At 40.0% G+C, this 20,420-nt stretch overlaps 1 protein-coding gene across 3 annotated transcripts in view; it reads right to left on the reverse strand.

The window, feature by feature from the left end:
- PDGFD (platelet derived growth factor D) overlaps positions 1–20,420 on the reverse strand; it is a 142,984-nt gene that overhangs the window by 49,136 nt on the left and 73,428 nt on the right. For 2 of the 3 annotated variants that reach the window (XM_065047848.1, XM_005501479.3), the window contains exons 2-3: positions 12,207–12,411; positions 8,043–8,223 (exon numbers count right to left, since the gene is read on the reverse strand). In XM_065047848.1, the coding sequence (XP_064903920.1) occupies positions 8,043–8,223; positions 12,207–12,411 (386 nt within the window). The remainder of the gene's footprint in view (positions 1–8,042; positions 8,224–12,206; positions 12,412–20,420) is intronic. The other variant, XM_005501480.3, reaches the window with a different exon arrangement.

Below are 20,420 nucleotides of genomic sequence, written 5' to 3' on the forward strand. Positions count from 1 at the left end.
ATTTTTAACTTACCTTGGAAAAGTAGGAATTCCCTCATGGTCACTGACTTCCTCAGGAATTCTTAAAACAGGTAAGTATTGCCAGCAGGAAATGCAGTCCTTCAAAATCTAAAGCTGTCCTAAATGAACAATGCTTCTAAGTCTTGTCAGAGTCAACTCTTTGGGACAGGATACTGGATTTGAAAATAACACTCTTGTGTATGTATAATCCTTTGAAGATATAAAGTGTTATCTTTTCTTGTCCTTGGCCACTGTCAGGAGTTCAGTGGATTTTCAAACAGTGCATAACACACTACTGGATTAAAGATGTAGTGTTTTCAACAGGAACTGAGCATCAACAGGATTGCTGTTATGTTAAGACAGGTCAATGACAAAGTCCTGGAAAGGAGTCACTCTTTAACTGAGCTGTCAACAAATCAAGGATGGAGGAGAGCAAATGGCCAGCTCTCCACTGTGATGTTCAAACAATAAAACTGCCAGGCACACATACTTATACCTGGGAAAACACAGACACTAAGGTCTGTTTTCCTCTCTGATTAAAACAATTGTTTTATTAGTTGAAGTCTGACAGTTTCCAGGAGCTTCTGTGTGCTTACTGGGTCCTGCTGCTTCTGGTTTTGGTATCTTCTTTGCCAGTAGGTCTGTATGTCCCTGGCCATGACTCAATTCCTCACCCGTGTTCCTGGCTGAGTCTTTTCATTTGTGAAACATCCCCAAACCCAGCCCGAATACACCTTAAGTCCAGTAAGAGGTTTTGCCAAAAGAGGCTGATGTAATGAAATGGCCATACTTTTGTCCTGCTTTCTACCTGCTACACACCTGCCCTGACTCCTAGATCCAATCTTTCCTATGCAGGTTCGCCATCTGTTTAAAATCTCCAATCCATTTGCCTCTTTTCCTTTCTAACAATGCTACCACAACTCCTCTGGTTTACACAGATCCCTCCTTCCCTTCATTCCCCTGTTAAAAATGTTTCCTTAATTGCCATTCACCCTTCTTCATCCAACTGAAATTGCTTTCATGTTACCATAATGAACAAGAGACACAAGGACACCTTACTGGTAAAGAGAGAAGGTCTCTTCTTCCCCATCTTTCATGATGTGTTTGCTGAGTTTGATATTGTCAGTCACACCCTCTCCGTCCTTCGGCTTTTTAATTTTTCCTTTCCGCTTTCAGGAATCTTTGCCTGTTTGGGGCTTCTTCTGCCTCTCTGCCAACAGCATTTTGGCATTTCTGCTCCCTTCTCTCTCTCTGTGTGCGGACTTACATCTTCCACTGTGTGTGCTTGCCTTACCCACAACTACCTTTATTTCTGAACTTGGACTATATTTAACTCTTCTCCCTTGTCTTTTCTGATGCCACTGTTTCATTTCCATTCCTGGATGACCCTAAAGTAGTCTTTTCCTCTAGTACTCATAGCGTCTTCTGTTGCCAAGCTGGTAGGTGACTCCTCTTCTCCCTGAAACCTAATTTTGTTCACCACCCTCTTATCAGTGTCATCTCTGACTTACAAATGGCTTTAGAAACCAGGACACACGATGAGGAGACTCATAATGAAATTTAAAATTCTGAAAGTCACATAGTAGAAGGATTGGGACCAAGTTTTTTGTCTGAGACAACAAAAGTAAACATGGCAGGGGCATCAGACCTTCAGAACAGACCTGCCAAGAGAAGGACTACATCAGACCACAGTCTAGGGAACACTGAGAGAAGAGGCAGTCTGGGACAACTGACTTTGAAGTGCTGGGCAAGGTGAGGTCATAGCTTTGGCTGCAGCACCCAGGCTCCCTCTGACTGATATCTGCATTCATCTGGTCAGTCTCAGGCTTGACAACCTGAAAGGTTTTTGACTTGAGGAGATGGGGCTGGCAAGACTTATGAGTTAGGCAGTAAAGATTTGGGGTTTTGGAAGGTATGATAGGATGCTGGAGGGAGAAAGAGCTCTTGCTTAGATGCAAATGTTGAAATGAATCTTCTAATTAGGAACTTCAGCTGCCCCTGAAGCAGGCAATGCTGCCTGTGAAACTGCTCGTCCAGATGTACCTTCTCAACCCAAGTAAGCTTTTTCCTTAATACTGAGCTATCTAACTCCCAGTTTTGCTTCTTTTGTATCCCTTGCTATATTTTGTTCTGCCCTGAGTGCTGGGAGAACTGGAACATCCCTGCTCACCACACTGTTTGGCTTGTCTATTACACCACCTTTCCTTCTTCTTCAAACCCTGATGAAGGACAGGTTAGGTCCTGTGAGACAGATTAAGCAGCAGACTGAGGCTTGCTGGATTCTCGGGAACCTTCATTAAATGGAAAGCATACCTCCTCCCAGGATAAAATTACTCTGAGATGCTCTATGTCTCAAGATGCACTGAGGCATAATCTCTCTTTTTAACATGCTGTCATTTTATGTTGCTTTTTAAAGCATTATAACACCTTCCAAAGTAAAAAGAAAAATAAAATTGTGCATAGATAACCTCTTAAATCTTCTGCTTATGTAAAGCTGGGGAAGGCATGTTAAAGATTTTGAGCAAGTTTTATCTAATTAGAAAGGACTTAATTAGTTCTCTCCTGAAAGATGAGCCTCTGGCTGATAATTTTATGAGGATAGTATGCCTTGAGCAAAACCACAGAAAATAGTTTTCTGCCAGAACCTAAGAAAATAGAAATTCTATCATAAAGATTGTTATGAGTTTTGCACATGGGGAGTATTTATACAAAATCTTTGCTGCCTAGCAGAGAGAGGCAATCAAACCTGAAATCAGAGAAAGCATAGCAGAAGAACTGATAAAGCTTCCACGTGTAAGTTCTTGCTTCTTCATTGTGAGATACATTTCATGTTCAATCACTTTATTAACCAAGACATTTCCCCCACCCCCCCATCACTTTCTTTTTGTACTCCCAGCCATTTGCTGGGATTCCTTCTGTGGATTATCTAAAAGCAGGGAAGGTATTCATGCACCATTATCACGCCTGCTGTCACATGAGATATATTATATGGATTTTCAGGCAGAATATTTTGTCTTGGAGACAGAAATGAAATGTCTATCTGTGAAAGAAGTGACAAGCTAGAAGAGAAGCACAGCAGTGAAGACTCACACAGCTTCCGGGCTGGATTCAGCTCTGTGGTCGGTGATAAAGAATTAATCATCCTTTATGGCCTTTATGAATCTGTATTTGCACTGGTGGTGGAAATTCTTTGTGATCATGTTAACTCTTAGAAGTGAGTTTATGTATTGACTTAAAAAAATTGTAACCTGGTGCTGCACTACTTGTGCAAATAAATCTAGTAAAATGCAATGAACCAGTCGCTTAATTCAGAATGACTATTTATTAGTACAAGTATCAGGATTAATTTCTTATTCTGATCATTTTAATTTCCTTATTTAGTTTTGAATCTTTGATGTTTTCTTGTGAGCTTAACAGGCAAGTATCAAAAAGTTTAGTATTTGAATTAACTTTGACTGGTCAATATTTTTTTTGCATGGGAAAGTATTTAAATTTTATTGTACTGACTGGGGTGTCTGACCCCACTTTGTGACCAATGTTCCTTTTTTGATCATATCAGTGTTGACCTATGATGTGGGTGTTTAGCAGAAAGGTACTTCTCTGTAAAATTCCACATGATGGATCAAGACCCAAAGTTCCCATCCCTCCATTCCTTTAATTTCTTTATGTCTCCTTCCTTCAAAAAATGTCATTTTAAAAAAGCAAAAATTACGCATGATCTAACACACTGATACACGTTTTGACACATAAGTTTATCCTGGGACAAATGCATTTATGTTCTCCTGTTTAGCACCATCACTGTTGGTTTATAATTCCCAAATAAGTAGAGATTGCTCTTAATGCCATGTGATGTTCCCTAGTCATGAACTGTATTATAAAGAAAATAAAAGTAAAAGCACATATCTCTGTGTATATATGTAAAATGATCTGTATGTATAAAAAGATATAGGTTTATATATATAATATATCTACACATACATTTTTTAAACCTTACATCTTTGTATGTATGCATGTTTGTACATATACATATGTTTCTAGCTTTCTTGTCGCCCTTGTTTCCATTAAAGATTTTAGTCAAAGTTCCAAAATATGGATTTAATTTAGGATTAAAGAAACAATTAGTAAGGCAATAACAATTTACTGTTATAAACGTATAATAAATATGTGCCTTTTACAATAAACTTAGAATAATGTTTTTAATTAGCAAATGGAATCCAACAATTTCTAGTTGTCTCATTAAAATGAAATTAGATGCAAGGTTGGGAATTTTAATTCAAAACATTCACCTTTTTTGTTGGAACACATTTCTGAATGAGTTCCTAGCTTGTAAATGTCCATGCTAATGTATTAGTAAAACATGGGGTCCAATCTTGGTCCAACATCCATTCCTTTCCAGAATTAGGACATTGGAAGAATTTCACTTCAGAAGGAACAAGGGGATTGTATGAAATTACTTCAATCAAGCAAAGATTATTTCCATGTGAAACAGTGTAACTTAATTTACATTCCTACATCTTGAAATAATTGATGCAGTATTTTTAGCAATTACTGAATACTTACTTGCTACACACCACATCCCTCAGTTGAGGAACCTGCACTGCAAGCAGCAGTGGAATTAAATTTTACATTTGTGGCAATGTGGAATATTCACATCACCCAGGGGCCCTTCTCAAGACAGCGCCTACCTCCCCTCTAGCAACTGCGTAAGCAACCTAGGATTACTTATCTTCCTCTGTATCACAGATCTCTCCAGTGTTTGTTGTGAAACACTATGTCCTTAGAGCAAGAAATTATATAATGTGTGAGAAAAAAAAAGACTGGAATACTTCGCTGCTCGCTGCCTTCTGTACTGTAAATTAATGTTTCTAAGGCAACTCAATCAAGAAAAGCAAAAAACAAACAAACAAACAAACAGTTTGAGAATAAGCACTTTAAGTGATAATGGCAGGGAGGAATTTCACACAAATTTCCAGCTAAGTGAGGCTAATCCCTAATACCTGTCCAGGTCTTGCTCCAGACAATTTTTGCTCTAGGCCTCTGAGGCTTGAAGGAAAAGACAATTTTTAAAGAGGTCTGAGGGAGACATTTCTCTGTGTAGACACCCAGGCTAAGCCAACAAGCTCCACAGCTACCACTGGCGACTTTGAACACAAAGTGTCCATAGACACCAGCCACCAGCTGCGCACATTTACCTACTTCCGTAGCATCACAGACAGCACAGAGGAGGAGTGACTTTTTCCAGCCACATTAGAACACTTTTGACTCTCCTTCAACTTGGGATAAGCAGTGGGGCTATTATCACTAACAAGCTTCTGGAGTCAGATCCACCCTGGAGCTCTCACTCCAGGGAGTCCTACAGCTTCATGTGAAAAGAGCGGATCAGGCACAGGCAACAGGCAGCAGCACATTGGATCTGCCCCTTCCCTCCAAATCCACCCTCGCTGCCCAAAGAGGCAGAGGATGTGGAGAGAGAAGAAGGAAAAAGAAGAAGGTGGAGGAGGCCAGCCTTGGCAAGCACAAGTTGCTAAATGCAACATTTTGATGCTCAGATGTTTTTCACAGATCTGCTCTTTTGTCCATTGTCACTTACTATATATTGGGACAGTTAATTATACCCCCAGATCTATATGACTTCCAACCTTGCCCTGTTAAAGATCATCCTTGTAATTCTTTTCAGCCTAATTTTCCAGAGTCACTTTGAATTCTACTCTCACCATTCTGAGTGACCAAGCGCCTTCATCTTACACAGGTTGCTTACTTTGCATGCCTTGTTTTACAGGGGAAAATGTCGTTTTTAGGGATAAAAGGGATAATTTATGTCTTATTTAGAAAAATAAACCCTTTTTTGTTTCTCCAAATGGTACTGAAATGTGAAGTTAATTCAAAAACACAAGTGCATGAAGATCATGAAGTATGTTTCTGCTAAGCTGTGCAGTACCTCATTTATGCCTCATGCAGAGTGCTGAACTAAGTAGAAACTTGATCTGCATCAAATGAAGTGAACTTAACTGACTTCCTTGAAGATTCATAAAGGAGAAGCCAGAGAACAAGGCTGTGAGGCTGTTTGGCTGCCTGTGTAACGGGGAGAAATTCACCCAGCCATTCTGGTACCTTGCTCAGGAGATGCAGCTGACCAATACACTGAAGGGAACTCTCCAAATCGCTTGCTTCAGTTTTCTCTGGAAAATTATCAGTTACAGTCTGGTATACAAATAAACAACTGCCATACAGATACTAACTCCAAAGATAAGAAAAATAAAAGGCAGCTAAAGATTTGCACAAATCTTGCAAACCATTTTCCAAGAAAGCCCTGAGAAGTAGCCTTGTCTTGGAGAAGGTTATAAAGGAAGGAAAGAAAAGCAATATAAAGGTCTTTGATTTCTTACAACAGAAAATACCATATGTTTTTGCATGCTTCATTAATGCTCCCTGGTTTGCCGCCTAGAAATGCACAATGAGTTCAACCTTCAGGGGTCAGCAGTGCTCAGCATATCCATGAACTGAGCTCTAAGTGACTGTGGGGACTATCAAATAAGGGCTGACTCTGCTGAATATTAATCCTGCAGTTTTAGGTTGGATGGTTTGAAATCTGAAAACCAGGTAAGTACATATCATCTCCCATCTCGCAAATGCCACTAATCACCTGTACAGTTCTCTTCTCAGAAATAAAATAGTATTTCATTCAGAGGGTGCACTTGGAGAATATTATTCTGAATAGATTTGCTGGACTGTTAGATATATACAGTAGCATTTTTTGAGCTTTCTAGTGCAGAAGGTTCTGTGTTTTGAGTGATAACATTCATTTTGGAAAGTCTAATACTATCAGACTAGATGTACGTGATCTGGAATAAAGCTTGCTAAATGCAGCTGAGTTTTTGTAGCTGCACTGAAATATGAGCAGTGTAAAGAGAGGCTGCTTCACTGTCTCATTTTTATGCCCAGTGGTCTTTCATAGACCATTCTGCCTTAATTTTAGTTTTAGTAGATTACCTTCAAATTAGAGTAAATTAGAGCTCAGGATTTACTCCTCGTGCAATGCTTTACTCCACTAGAAGCCTAACAATTTAAATGTAAGATAACACAGCCTTTGTATCTCCACAGTTGTCTTGACGATGTGCTGTTTATGGACTCTTTAGCATACACAGGCATACTAGCATGCAAACCCGAGAGGCTGAAGTGAAATGACTCAAACAGTAGATTTCTCCTGTAACAGAATTAACATTATTGCTATTCCAGGCTTTCTTATTCTGTTAAATAACAGTGGACTGAATAAAAAGGGAATAAGAAGCGTGATGGATATGAAAATATAATGATGACAGTATAATGAATTAATGCTTGCCATTTCCAGAGTGTTTCTAAAATCTGCCTCTTTTGAGCTACACTGCACCAAAAGCATTATAATATTAATGAAGACAATACAAAGGGATACATATTTGTATCAAAATCTACTTAGAGTAATGAGCATTCCTGCTCCCTAAAGACAAAAACAAAACAAAAAACCTGAGGTTTTCATAGTACATGATATACTGGTAAAACCACTGCCTATACAAAGAGGTATTTTTATATGTGGTTAAAAATACAGCCTGAGCCTTAGCACAGTATTTTGTATGTAGAATTTTATTGTATGTAGAATAAACTGCTTTGCACCTAACTCAGCATCACAGCCATAACCCCCCAAGATACTTTTATTTGACCTCAAGTGAACATAAAAAAGGAGTCTTTATGTTCACAGGGCAGCCATTTCTTTGCTATTTCTGCAGCATCTGTCAAGGCACCGGCAGCACAGCCTCAGTGTAGAAAGTGTTAGTGCTGCTGAAACACATGATTAGTGTAAATCTTGGCCTGGTCTTGACTTTATTTTATATTTAATGACAGGATCTCAAAAATACTTTGATCTATATTAATGTAGTTGTTGGAATGAAAATACTTTCAGTCAATCAGTGTTTTGATCCAATGCAGTTAGCTACACCATCCAGTTTTCATGTACTGATGCTCTTTTACACTACAGCCTGTCTCACCCATGACACAGTGAGGTGACTTACCACAAGGGAGTAACAAATCTTGAATCCAGGTTTAGCAACAAAGTAATCATCAGATTTGAAGGTTATCTTTATGTGATTTGTTCTTGATGTTATTCTTGGAGGGACTTCCTTGTGTCCACACCACCGTCCTCGTATAACCGTGCTGGTCTCTGATACATCTTCCACTTCCACAAAGTCATACCTGTGAACCGGTTTGAAGGATTAGTGTTTGCTAACACTGGTTACAGAAGACGGTTGCAAATAGACAGGGGCACAGCTGGAGACAAATGTACAACTGTCTCCCGTTCTCCACTGCAAAACATCAGAGTAAATATTACAAATGGTGGACATGCCTGTGTAGCATAAAATATACTAAGCTGCAAGCTACTGCCTGACTGGTCAAATGTCTGATTTTTGGGCTCCCAGAACATGACGGATAATATTTTCTACCTTGTTAAAATAGCAATGAGAGGCACTTGTATGTGCTTAGTACATAGTAAACATACACAATGCATTTCACGTTGTGGATAAATAATTTATAGACGTGACAAAATATTGTTTAAGGCAAGCTGGCCAAATTGAGCAGCTGCAAGCACTTGTGCACTTTCTGGTAGTCCCCTAGCTCGCTGCAGCAGCAGCCACCAGCTCCTGCCTGCTGCTCCTGTGGCAAGGCTGGAGCTGGGCTGCTGTCATGCCAGCAGCAAAGGGAGATACTGGGAGGACACAGGACAGTCCATGCTGGTGAAAAGTGCTTTTAGAACCTTCTTTGTAGGCGACACAGGGCCCCTGCTGGATGGTTTGGAAAGACTCGCTTCAAGCAGAGAGGGGCAGGTTGGCACTCTGTGCCATGGTGGGTGGGCTCCTCTGGTCTTCACCCGGGTGCTGTCACCAGAGGAAAAGCAACAGCAGATCTTGCTCTGTGCAAGGTCACACCTTGCACCCGTTTCACAGCCCAAAGAAGGCTCTGCCAGGAGCAGCAGACATGAAACCCCAGGGACGAGAGGACACAGTGTCAGCACCCACTGCCACAGCCTGCACATGTGCTGGTCATTTCTTGAGCTGGAGAATAAGGAAGGCAGAGAAAAATTCCCAATCTCACTGTGTCTATGAGAAAAACAGTCCCTCAATATCTGTGGTGGCAGAATTAGGCCCCACGAACTGTGGGGCTGGTGAGGGAGAGGTGATGACAAGAGGGGTAGGATGAGCACAGGCAATGTGATATGGTGAGAGCTGCCACCTCACAGTACAGCTAAGCCTTAAAACTCTGGAGGTCTTTACCAGGAAAGATTTTCATTATCAAAACATGTGCTCCCTCTAAAGAGGGAGTTTAAGACCGTTAACTGATTCTTACTAGAAATGTGCTGTTCCCCACCCCGGGGTCTGTGGGCCAGCGACCCGCCTCCCTGCCCAGTTGTGGGAGCTGAATAACTCTGGAAATAACAGACCTGCTTTTCTTTTTCTGCTGAGAGCTTGTGTGAAAAGTACACAAGTACTATGTGGCTTGAGAATATTAGCACTGCTGCTTTTATATTCACCAGCCCCAAATTGCACAGAAGAGAAAATCACAGATGTGCCCTAACCAAATCAGTTAAATCTGCCCAAACTCTGCTGAAACATACATACGTTTTTTGTGGTGCTACAAAGTTTAGTTCCAGGCAGAGGTAAAATTGTGTCAGGCTCTCTCCACTGTCCTCTGCTCCACTCCCTCATGGTGATGGATGTGGTACCTGGGCAGAGCTCCCAACTGTCCACACGAGCATCTACCCCTGTTTCCCGGACAGCACGACAGCCAGTGAACACTTACTGTAACAGGAGGGGTTGCAGAATGTTCAGCATAGGATGACTTTGCATGCTTCGGTGAAAACTGCCTTCACTTTTTGAGGCCGGGAGCTAGACTATGGGGCAAATGGGGCAAAACCATGGGCTTTCAGGGGCTATTTCTGCTTTCAACAGCAGAAGCTTTGCTGCAATGATCGTGGAAGTAGGTGCAATCTCAGTTGTTTCTGTGCATCCAAAGTGCCTCAGAGGCTGGGTAATTTAACTGCTTTTCAGAATCATCTCTTATCAAGTGCCTTTGGAAATGCTAACAGCACTTCTAGAAAATTCTGTAAAACCTTGAATATTCCCCCTCCTTTTGAAACAGCACTGCTAAAGTATACCTTTCCATTCCTCAGCCTGAATGAATTTCAATCAGTTCAGTCTTAATAGTATGTAAATTACAATAATTAGCATTAATGAAAATTTGATAGAAAATTATACGAAGTTTCTGGAAAAAAAAAAAAGCATAAGGTCAAAAGCAAGTACAAAAGGAAAGTAAGGTGCAGAGGGGCTGAGTTATTTGTTCGATATGCACAGCATTCAAGCATATGCTCAGCTCTCAGCATTCATTTAAATTAAAACACGCCTAGCTGTGTAAAGCAGCACTGCAGGGATTGTCAGGGACTGAAGTCGCAGAAAGGAATCTTGTTTCGAAAAACATATCAAGCATTAGCAAAAAATCTAACTATGCACACAGTACTTAACAGGCTTAAAGCCATCACAAGCTGTCTGCCTGAGAAATTCCTCACTCTGGAAGTAATACTACACAAATAAAGGTCTTCCAGGAACACCAGGGAAAGCTTTATTTCAGAAAAGAATGTGATATTTCTCCAGCTTCTAGAGACACTATGGATGATGGAAGGTCTTTGCTTCTCTCTGCATCCTAAATTAGCTGCTCTGGAAGAAGCAGGCGGACTGCTTCCAACACCCAAACCCACAATGCCAGTCACCTCCTGACTTCCCCTCACCGTGCCACCACCTTTAATGGCTCTTGACAGAGAATACTTCATCTTTTTTTCCACAGTAAATTAGCCCTCTGTTTCAAAGTTGCAATGCTTTAAGGTCAGCCACAGTTTATCCACTATGTAAATATTAACAGGCCTCTTCTGTATGCATTAGGCTCTCAATCTGGGAAAGCTTTTGCGGCGCTGGGAGGCAACTGTCATTACTGACTGCTGCTGATCTCAGACCAACAGCACCAGAGCAGAGCAGCAGCTGCCAAGACCATCAAGGCACAGGGAAGGAGAGACAGTTTCAGGCTGCATTCTTTTATTACTAAATGGAAACCAAATCTGCAGAAATGGTTCTCTCTATTGGTAACACAGAAAATTAACAAAGCAAAACAAGAAAAAGAAATCCACTCTGTAAAACCTTGCAGAGCTGCCAAACCCTATAAATGCGAATTAATTGACAAAGGAGATAAGATAAGCAGAGGCTGGGTGTGCAGAAATCCTAACAATCCAGTTCTCCATATAGATAAGGTGTAAGTAACAACATGATCAGGCAGAGAGCTGGAAGCTGAGACTTGAGCATTTTATGTTAGTAGCATCACAGCAATCTGCTTTTTGAAGTGTGTGGTAATCCTGAGCCTGCTCTCTCCCACAGAGCAGATAGCTGAATAAAAGAAATATAAACAAAAACCTCCATGGATTTTTACTGTTATAGTGAATGTTGGCAAGATTCATCTTTGTGTTCTGCTAATGCAAAGCAGTTTATCCACCTAGGTTAATCAGCCAGATCAAGTGAGCTTATGGTCGCTTTTGCTTTTAAGGGGAAACCAAAGCAACTGGGATATAGCAGAGTATACTTTGTTAGATCTATTAGTATGCAGAGTACACTGATGTTTGTGGACTTATATTTAAAGACTTTGAAACAAACTTTACCAGTGAAGAATAAAGACAAACAAATAATGTGAAGAACATAATTATATTTTTCAATGCATTTTTATCTGTCCATCACATCCCAATAAAAATACATACCTACTTACTCGCACCTCCCAGAGACTTCCAACTACTGAAAAAAAATGGGTTTTGCCTGGCTGAAAAATGACAGAGGTGACAGAGGAGAAAATCCTATTAAAGTAGTACCTGGGTTGTTAGGTAGCTGGATTTGCGCATGCAAGTTCCTCATGCTTAAAATACTATAGAAGGACTAAAACCTGCCAAAACCAGGACATCTCAGTTTATTTATAAACTCAAGGACCAATTCAGGTTGTAAGGGGCCCCTGGAGGTCTGTCCTCCAAGCAGGGCCATCCTAGACCCGGACAGATATATTCAGGTTTTTGTTGCAGTCTAAAGTCAGTAGCCACATCCTCAATACTGAAGCGGTATTAAGGAGCCCTTTGCAAACTTCCGTTCGCCACTCACCTGCAGATATCATTTTCGGGCTCCTCCAGTCCAAACTGATTATCAAAAGCCAGCTGGATCCTGGTGCTCTCTGGGGAGTGGAGCCGCCATGTCAACAGGAGGTTCCTGGGGTAACTGCTGGGGAAGCGCGGACTGTGGATGCAGCCGTTCCCTGCCACGCTGATGGTCTCTTCTTTCCGGTACAAGTCTGTGAGGTGATTGCTCTCTGTTAGTAGTCACAACTTGTAGAAATTAGTATGTTGTTCCAGTTACAGGAAGGCAAAAAACACAACAGTTTATAACAAAGCACAAATTACTTGCAGTTAAAGTCTACAAAAAAGTTGAGCCTAGGAGCAGTTATTATTAAATAAGAAGTGCGGTGTATTTTCTCTTAATTCAACCCCCTACAAAACAATAATACAACAGTACTCAGCTGTATAGACTGTTATTTTATTATAAATACATAATTACTTTTACATTGAAGTCAATTATATCATTTTCTTCTCACTCATTTGGTTTTAAAACAGAATTTTAACTTTATTAAAATCTGCAAGTATGAGAACAATCAAGTGAGACAGAGTGAAGTAAAAAGGTAAACATCCCTGCTCCCCAAATTTGGTCCTCTGGCAAGAGATGCCATCTGAAGAAAACCATCAATGACATGGCTGCAGGGAAGTACATGTGAATTTGAGCTCCTTTCTTGTGCTTGAGTGTTTCCTCCTAGAAGCATGTGTTAGGTCACATTTTGATTTTATTTATACTATATGAATAATTTGCCGTTAATAGATCATTAACACAAATAGCTACTCCACACTTACACCGATGTAACAAGTCAGAAACTGTTCCACCAACCATCTTACTGAGTAACTTGAAGACAAATAGTCAAGTCTTTCATTAATTAAAATTCCACAACTTCTGCCTGAGCAAACACTCAGTTGTTACTAAAGTTTACATATACTAAGGTAAAGCTTAGTATATGTACTAAGCTTCTGTACATGTATATGTACTCAGCTTCTGTATATCCCTGACTCCAAGGATAACAGGAACTACAGTGAGACCAAACTCTATCAAAGTCAAAATGTCTTCTCAGTTGCACCATGCACTTGCATTGTCCAGCAGTTACCAACAGTGGAATTTGGCTCCCAGAATCAAAAAACTATATTTTTGTGCATTGACAACTTTAGTGTGGTGAAATTTTGAGGATAAAAAGGCTTTAAGGCAATAAGCAGATCATGGCAGGAATCAGTCCTCAATGAGGACACTCAAATCAGAACTTCCACCTGTGAGACAGCTATCCATGTTCCACAAGTGGTGCATGGGGATCTAGGGCTAGTTCTGTTACTCACAGAGAGATTTCTAACACCGTTTAGGACATAGTATGGTTTCCTGCCTGGCCTCCACAAGAACAGAGAGGGACAGCAGCACATCCAGCAGCCCATGGAAGCTGTGTCATCTCGTGGAGCCACCTGCATGTGGGCAAGCTGAGCCCCTTCCCAACTTGGCAAATGGGAGCTACATCTGGACAGGCCTTGACTCAGTCACCCAACTGCATTAACCAAATTTCTACTTACTAACAGGAGCTAGGACATTAGCTTTCATGTAAACAGCTAGACTCCTGTGTCTTGATCTTAAATTCGACACCACTCCTAGTACTCTGTTGAAGGTCACGTCAATCTCCAGTTCCAGTACAAGCAGTAATCACAGTTGTCTCCCTTAAAATAAAATCTAATGTTTGACTGAAGCTTTTTAAGCTCTTAAACTAAAAGAAATATATTTGTTTCATAAATGCTCATGGAAAACAGGAACTCAGAGAAAAGGCACAAACTTCATGGTAAGTACATTTATTTTTCAGGTTGATTTCATTGGTTCCTAGCATGTAAATACCTCCCTGTAGATAGCTGTAAGCAAAGCGTGGCTGTGTGTCAACAGTTCATTGTACCCTTCTGACAGGGTAATAATTCTAGCTTCCAAACAACCTGAAACTTAGAAGATAAAAGTCTGGGTTTCCTGTAAAAACTATCTCTAAAGATCTATTTGTGACATCTCTCTAAGATGCTTTCTTTTTAAAATGAAATGTTCTCACCTTGAGACACCCTTTCCAATCAAATACAGCCCTGACTCCATAGCTCACAAAGTACAGAGCTAGCCAGTTTCATTTTGTTTTGTTCTGTTTTGATCAAACAATTTTGCATTGGAAAAGTGGCAATTCAGTGAAAATAAAGACCATCCACTCATCCCCTCATCAGTTTTGCTGTAGTTTTCATTAAGAACATCTACACTTGAGTCTGTTTTCTACTTTTTTTCCTGGAAAAGAAAAAAAAAAAGATTATTACTCTTTTTTTTTTTTCTTAATCTGGAATGAAACAAAATGTCCAGCCAAGACTACTGAGTTCCTATTGAAATACTGAGGACCTTTGGACTCTGGACAGAATATTTCATAAGAAGATGTTCAAAATGTCCGGGAAAAAGGATAAAAATAAAACAGTTTTGATGATAGCAAATTCTGTACTTTTGAATGAAACAACCATTCCCTAAGTCAGAACAAGTTACTGCAGTGGTTCAATGCAGTTCATGCTTCTGAGGGAAAGGTTCCCTTTTCCCAGCCAGTCCCAGTAGAAGCTTTACTCTGGAGTTGTCGGATGCTGAGATTGGAGTGCTAGGGACAGCATATTTCAAATGTGCATATATATGTATATACCCCTGAACAAAAATGCTCTGCACTTTACTCAGTGCACCATCTGAGAAAGTATGTTACTAGCATTCTTGCACCCCAAGAAGATAGGCTCTGTCATGGCTTTTCATTTAACTTAAACTCTGCATCCCACAGATAGGGGTCCTCTGCCTGCTCATCAGCCACAGATGACCAAGATCAGTGCTGAAATGTAATGCAGAAAGGAAATGTAGCACTGCTGGCACAGCACTATCCAAGTTGAACAGGTAAATGCAAAAATAAAGCCGAACATGTTAAAAAGCTTAAAAATCAAAGCACAGTGACTTGTTATTTCTGTCATGGTAAATGCAGTAATTATAGTCATTATAGAGGAAAGGCTGGAGAGAAGCATGGGGTTACAATTCTTGGTATAGTAAGTAGGGGATATTACAGTATGAAGATATGCCTTTTCCGCAAAGGAAGAAAATATGTTTGATGAGAATGGCCATGAATACTGTCTCTATAACTCATGTGGGATGAAATCTAAAGCCACCCAGAGCTTTCAACTGACACTGGAGTAGACTCTTTTCAAGAGTTCTGAAACGCTTGATCCCCTCTTACCTCTCTCCTCATGTGCCAAATTACAGTGTGAAGTGGTCCAGCCAGGACTGGAGCCAAAAGCACTAGAGTTTTCTAAGAGGATCTTTAGTGAGGTTTTGCAGAGTTAGCTGGTTTAGATAGATGTGGGAACACAGTCAACCCGAATTTAGTCTCTGGAGGTTGGTCTCTCATGAATCATCAAGGATCTTGGAAACAGCTTGAGATGTGAGCAACCCCTGTAACTCTTGTAGCAACTACAATGTGAGACTAAGATGAAGTTTCCAAGCAGACAGGCATTGTCCTCATCAGATACACTGGAGAAACTTGTGGAAACCAGGCACAGGCCATGGGGAAAGTCAGGAAAAAAAACCACTTGTGAAAAGATGCAGGCAAAGGAAAAGGCAGTGTCACTTTCAAGGCAGTGAACTGTCGCATGTTGCAATGCAATACAATGCAGTATTTTAGTGTCCTGAATTCTAACTGTATTCCATAATTCTTTATGGGAGTAAATAAAATAAGACAGTAGGTAATACACTGCCTGTCACATTTACTAAAACGTATATAAAATCATTTCACAATGAATAAAAGTAGGTGTTAAGTCATAAGGCAGAAAGGCCATTTAAGCAATACACAGAAGGAGGATATTCTAGATGGCAGGAGCTAAAGACGTCCTGCACAGAGGGATGGAAACGATCTCATAAGGAACGTGAGTGGGAAGAACACGGGGGGACATCCTTCCCAGCAAGGCAATTCCCTGCAGAGAGCCTGAACTGACTGGCAAGCAGCTTGCTCTATATTTTATTCATCTGAACTAATCTCTTTTCTTTTCCTCTTAATTTTATCTCAACCACTAATTTTAAACATAGTGGTATACATGACAGTCCAGCTGTCCAAGTTAGAAGAGCTCCCATTTGAGTGCTCAAAGCAGATGCATTTTCAGAAGTGCTTATCTTCTTCCCCCTGAACAGAGGGCAGCTGGGTGTCAAACGGGGAACTGGGAAGTTCAGCTCAATATTCAGAAAATTGTGCTTGTCTCAAGACTTTCCCCAATGTGGGTGCCCAACACATCCAATGTTTCTCCTTCCCATCTAGGGTATGTTCTCCTAATGCCATGCTGCATGAGCAGCAAGATTCAGAAACACAAATTTCATTCTGCATTTGCTCTGGATGCCTGCATTTCCTTGCAGTCTTTAGCAATGTATGGACACATTAATCTTAAAGCTACTCTCAGTCGTTACATGCCTACTACAGAAAGAAGTTCACTTTTATTATCATCATTCAAGAGAAAATGAACTCTGCCACTAACCTTTCTTTTTTTTTAAAAAAAAAAAAAAGGCAATTACTGCTTGCTAATAGCTAATCTGACATCTGTTCTTGGATATCCATGGAGCAAGAAGAGTCCGTAAGTTTCAATTCCTTCAGAAAGAATAATTCAGTGTCTAAGGACCTAACCAATAATATGGAATATTTAGTTCCACTTTTCTAAGGTTTCTGGAATTTCAGCCTCACTTCTCAAGATGTTGTCCTGTGTATAAATTTGCTTCTATCTTTCTTCCCCTTGCACAAGTGGTTGGCCAACCTCAACAACTTTGATACAGTGGTAGAAGCTAAAAAGATACCATATTCTGACATGTTTTATAACAAGAAAAATAACCTCTTAGATCCCATGGAGCATAACCTGATGAGCTCATCCTCTGCTACAGCTGAGAAGAGAGTTGTTGGAAACCATGTGAAGTTAATTTTACCACTCATGAAACTATTTATTATTTCAGGAAAGAACCTTGGGAGTTTGCACATGGGAGTTTTCCAGATATAACCCTCCTCCCCCATGGCTGCTTTTTTTGAAACAAAAAGAAGTGGTCAATGGCTTGCCACCAGGTTTTAAACAAATGAGATAATCTTTGGGGAGAATAATAGCTCTTTAGTTCCTCCAGTTGAAAATTAGCCTGATCTAAATAGTTGAATCCACGGAGTGAGAAGCAAAGCACAGTAAAACTTTTTTTAATCCAGGCCACAAATCAGTTCATCTTGGGGACAGACATGCCAAGCAAGTTGTGTTTATGGCAGCCTGTTCAGACATTCACTAGCTTGTTTTTTGTTTTGTTTTGTTTTGCTTTTTTTAAATCCCCCACTCTACTGCAATCAGGAGAAACTTTATTTGTTATCCATAAGGTTCTGTGTAAATCATAAAAAAGGATGACAGAGTTGATGGTCAAAACAGTATTTTCCATAGCTGGTCACAGCTTGCTGGGAAGATTTAAAACTGTAAGATCATTTACCTTGTTGGTTGTTGTTGTTTGTTTGTTTGTTTGTTTGTTTTGCGAATATAAACAATAAAATGAATCCTAGTCAGTGAGCACAACTTCACATTTCTGCTCTCTAATGAAGAAAAGAATACTATATGGTAGCACCTGTCTTAGACATCTCTGTGCTGTTACGGACAGATGCCTAAAACACATAGGTCAGCTTTGCTCCCATCATGATTGACCAGAAGTTCTCCAAGAAGGCAGACCAAGGGAGGGAAAGGTTTTGGATCATCAGTAATGAAACAGGTACAGCACAACCCTGACCAGGCTAAAAATTGTAAAATGCCTCTTATGGAGGCACTAAGCTGAGAAAACAGTCATTCTGCTATAAGGATGCACACCTAAGTGTATATCGGGCAAGTGGATCCAGTTCAAAGCATTACTTCAGGTTGTTTTCAGTTTTATACAACTTCAATAGATCTGTTTACTTCAAGCAGACTACAAAATAACTTATAGATAAATTCATACTTAAAGAGTTTGCTAGATCAAGGCCTAAACAGAAAGCAGTATTTTAACATCACCCTATGGGTTACTTGTCACCCAGCAACTCAGTAATTAAGAAGTGGACCCAAACCCCATTGAAGCTGATGAAAGGCTCTCAGTTTGGTTGGCTTGCCACTGAACTTCAAAGAAGCAGCTCCAGGTACTTTTCCCTTCTCTTATCAACAGGCTCTTTCTTTTTATCAGGAGCACGAAAGATACTTCAGGCATCATCAGAGTTCAAATCCAAAGCATGACCCGTTCTGTCACTGAGGACATATCAAAAGATGCTGTGTGCATGTTCAGCCAAACTCAGACCTCACGTGCACTTACTCAGCTCCCTCTGAATCCCTGAGCTGTGTGGAGACTTTTACTAGAAGAATATGTTCCATATCTATACAGTATATATCAGAGCAATGAAAAATTGAGCTGTAATTAAAAGAAGTAAAATTAACCTGTGTAGAATACCAGTATAGAAGGTATCAACGAATGAAAAAAAACCCATAATTAAGTATAAAACCCAAAAATGTGTATATTAAGCTCTAATTATGTGGAGTAAGACTAATGGAAATAACTGTATGATCATGAGAATAAAAATACATAAAACCTGGACAAACCATGAGAACAAAATAAAGAGGGAAAGGACTCTCTTGGTGCTGCAAAGAGCTGAAGGGAAACCTGATAAGTGAAGCAGACGTTTGCAGTGAGAGCCAATAGCTCCATGAGAAGGCTCGTACATAATGAACTTGTGTAATGCCTCGGAAAGATGATGCCAGTTATAGACACAATTCTTATTAAGCATTAATATCAACACCAGACTTTGGCTTACATTGTTTTGCAAAGAACTAGTATGTTGTGGACTTAGGCACTCCAGATTTTCCTGTTTAGACAGTGGCTACAAGAAAGCAGACCTTTGTGGGAAGCTTCCTTCAAATCCTCCTGGTCCAAGGAAAATATACTTTTTTTTTTTCATTTTCCCTTCATTATTTTTTGAGATTTTATGACCAAGAAAGGACTTTTTCCCTCAGAAGTCTGCCATGGTTCAAACTTTAAAGGATAATTTGTTTTAAGATATTATTTTATAAACTCTTTCATTCAAGCAATTATAAGACTCAAAAAGATGTGGAATTTCCTTAAAAAAAGAAAAATGTTGATAAAAGGAAAGAAAAAAATCCTGTCAAAGGGGGAAAGGTTTCTCACGTTAAACATTTTGTATCAGATAGACAAGCAATTACTGAGTAGAAGGTCATACGTTAGAACATTAGGCAATGAAAGGAGAAGCTGTTTTAAAGACAAATCAAGGCAATTTTCTCTGTAACGTGAGTTTCCTTACCCTCTATGTCAGTATTGAAGATTCAAAATCTCTGGAGTGGAGTAAAAGGTCACTTCTTATAATGGAAAGTCTGGCAATTGTATTCTAGCAGACATCGTTCCTTTGGACTGAGTTTGTCATGTGCACGCTTTTAGCCTCTTAGGGTCTGCATATCAACTGATTGTACAAAGATAAAAGCTTGTGGGAATATTTCAGTCCCTTCAAGGCAGGTGCATTGAAGACCTAAGTACCTTAAAGTTACCTAGATCTTTAAAAAACAAACAAACAAACAGACAAACAAAACCAACATAGGCAGATCTCACTGTACTAAAATATGACCTTTGGTAGTCTTTTCCTTTTTCTGTAGTAGCGTAACAGCTAAATCTCTTCCTAGGAAATAGGAGCCCATGTTGCGATTCTTCTTTTTGCTTGAGAGAATTCAGACTCCTTCTGTCTCTTCTCAAGAGACAGATAGGTTCTGGATGCTGTTTCAAAGATGGGTTGTCCATTTTCCAATAAATGGTTAGAGGTAAAATGCAGAAAAAGTTCTTGGAGCAGGGACCAGAACCCAAGGCTTAACCAGAAAGTAAATAAATAGCAGCTTTCCTACTTTCTACTCAAAGGAATTCTGTATCCAATTTCTGACCGTTTAGACCAGAACACAACACTTCTTGTCCCCATGCTTCAATTTTCTTCACTGGAAACCACAGCACTGCTGCAAAGAGGGCAGTAGACATTGAGGTCTTTTCCCAGCGTGGAGGCAGAAAACAAGTAGGGCCACAGGGACAGCTTTCTATCATTTAGATAAAAACTCTGTGTTGGGAAACAACATTTCCTGAGTCTGGATAGCAATTTAAGCTGTACATACTGAAAGTACTGAGTACTTT

This window comes from Columba livia, chromosome 1, assembly GCF_036013475.1.
Source record: "Columba livia isolate bColLiv1 breed racing homer chromosome 1, bColLiv1.pat.W.v2, whole genome shotgun sequence".
NCBI classification, from domain to species: Eukaryota; Metazoa; Chordata; class Aves; order Columbiformes; family Columbidae; genus Columba; species Columba livia.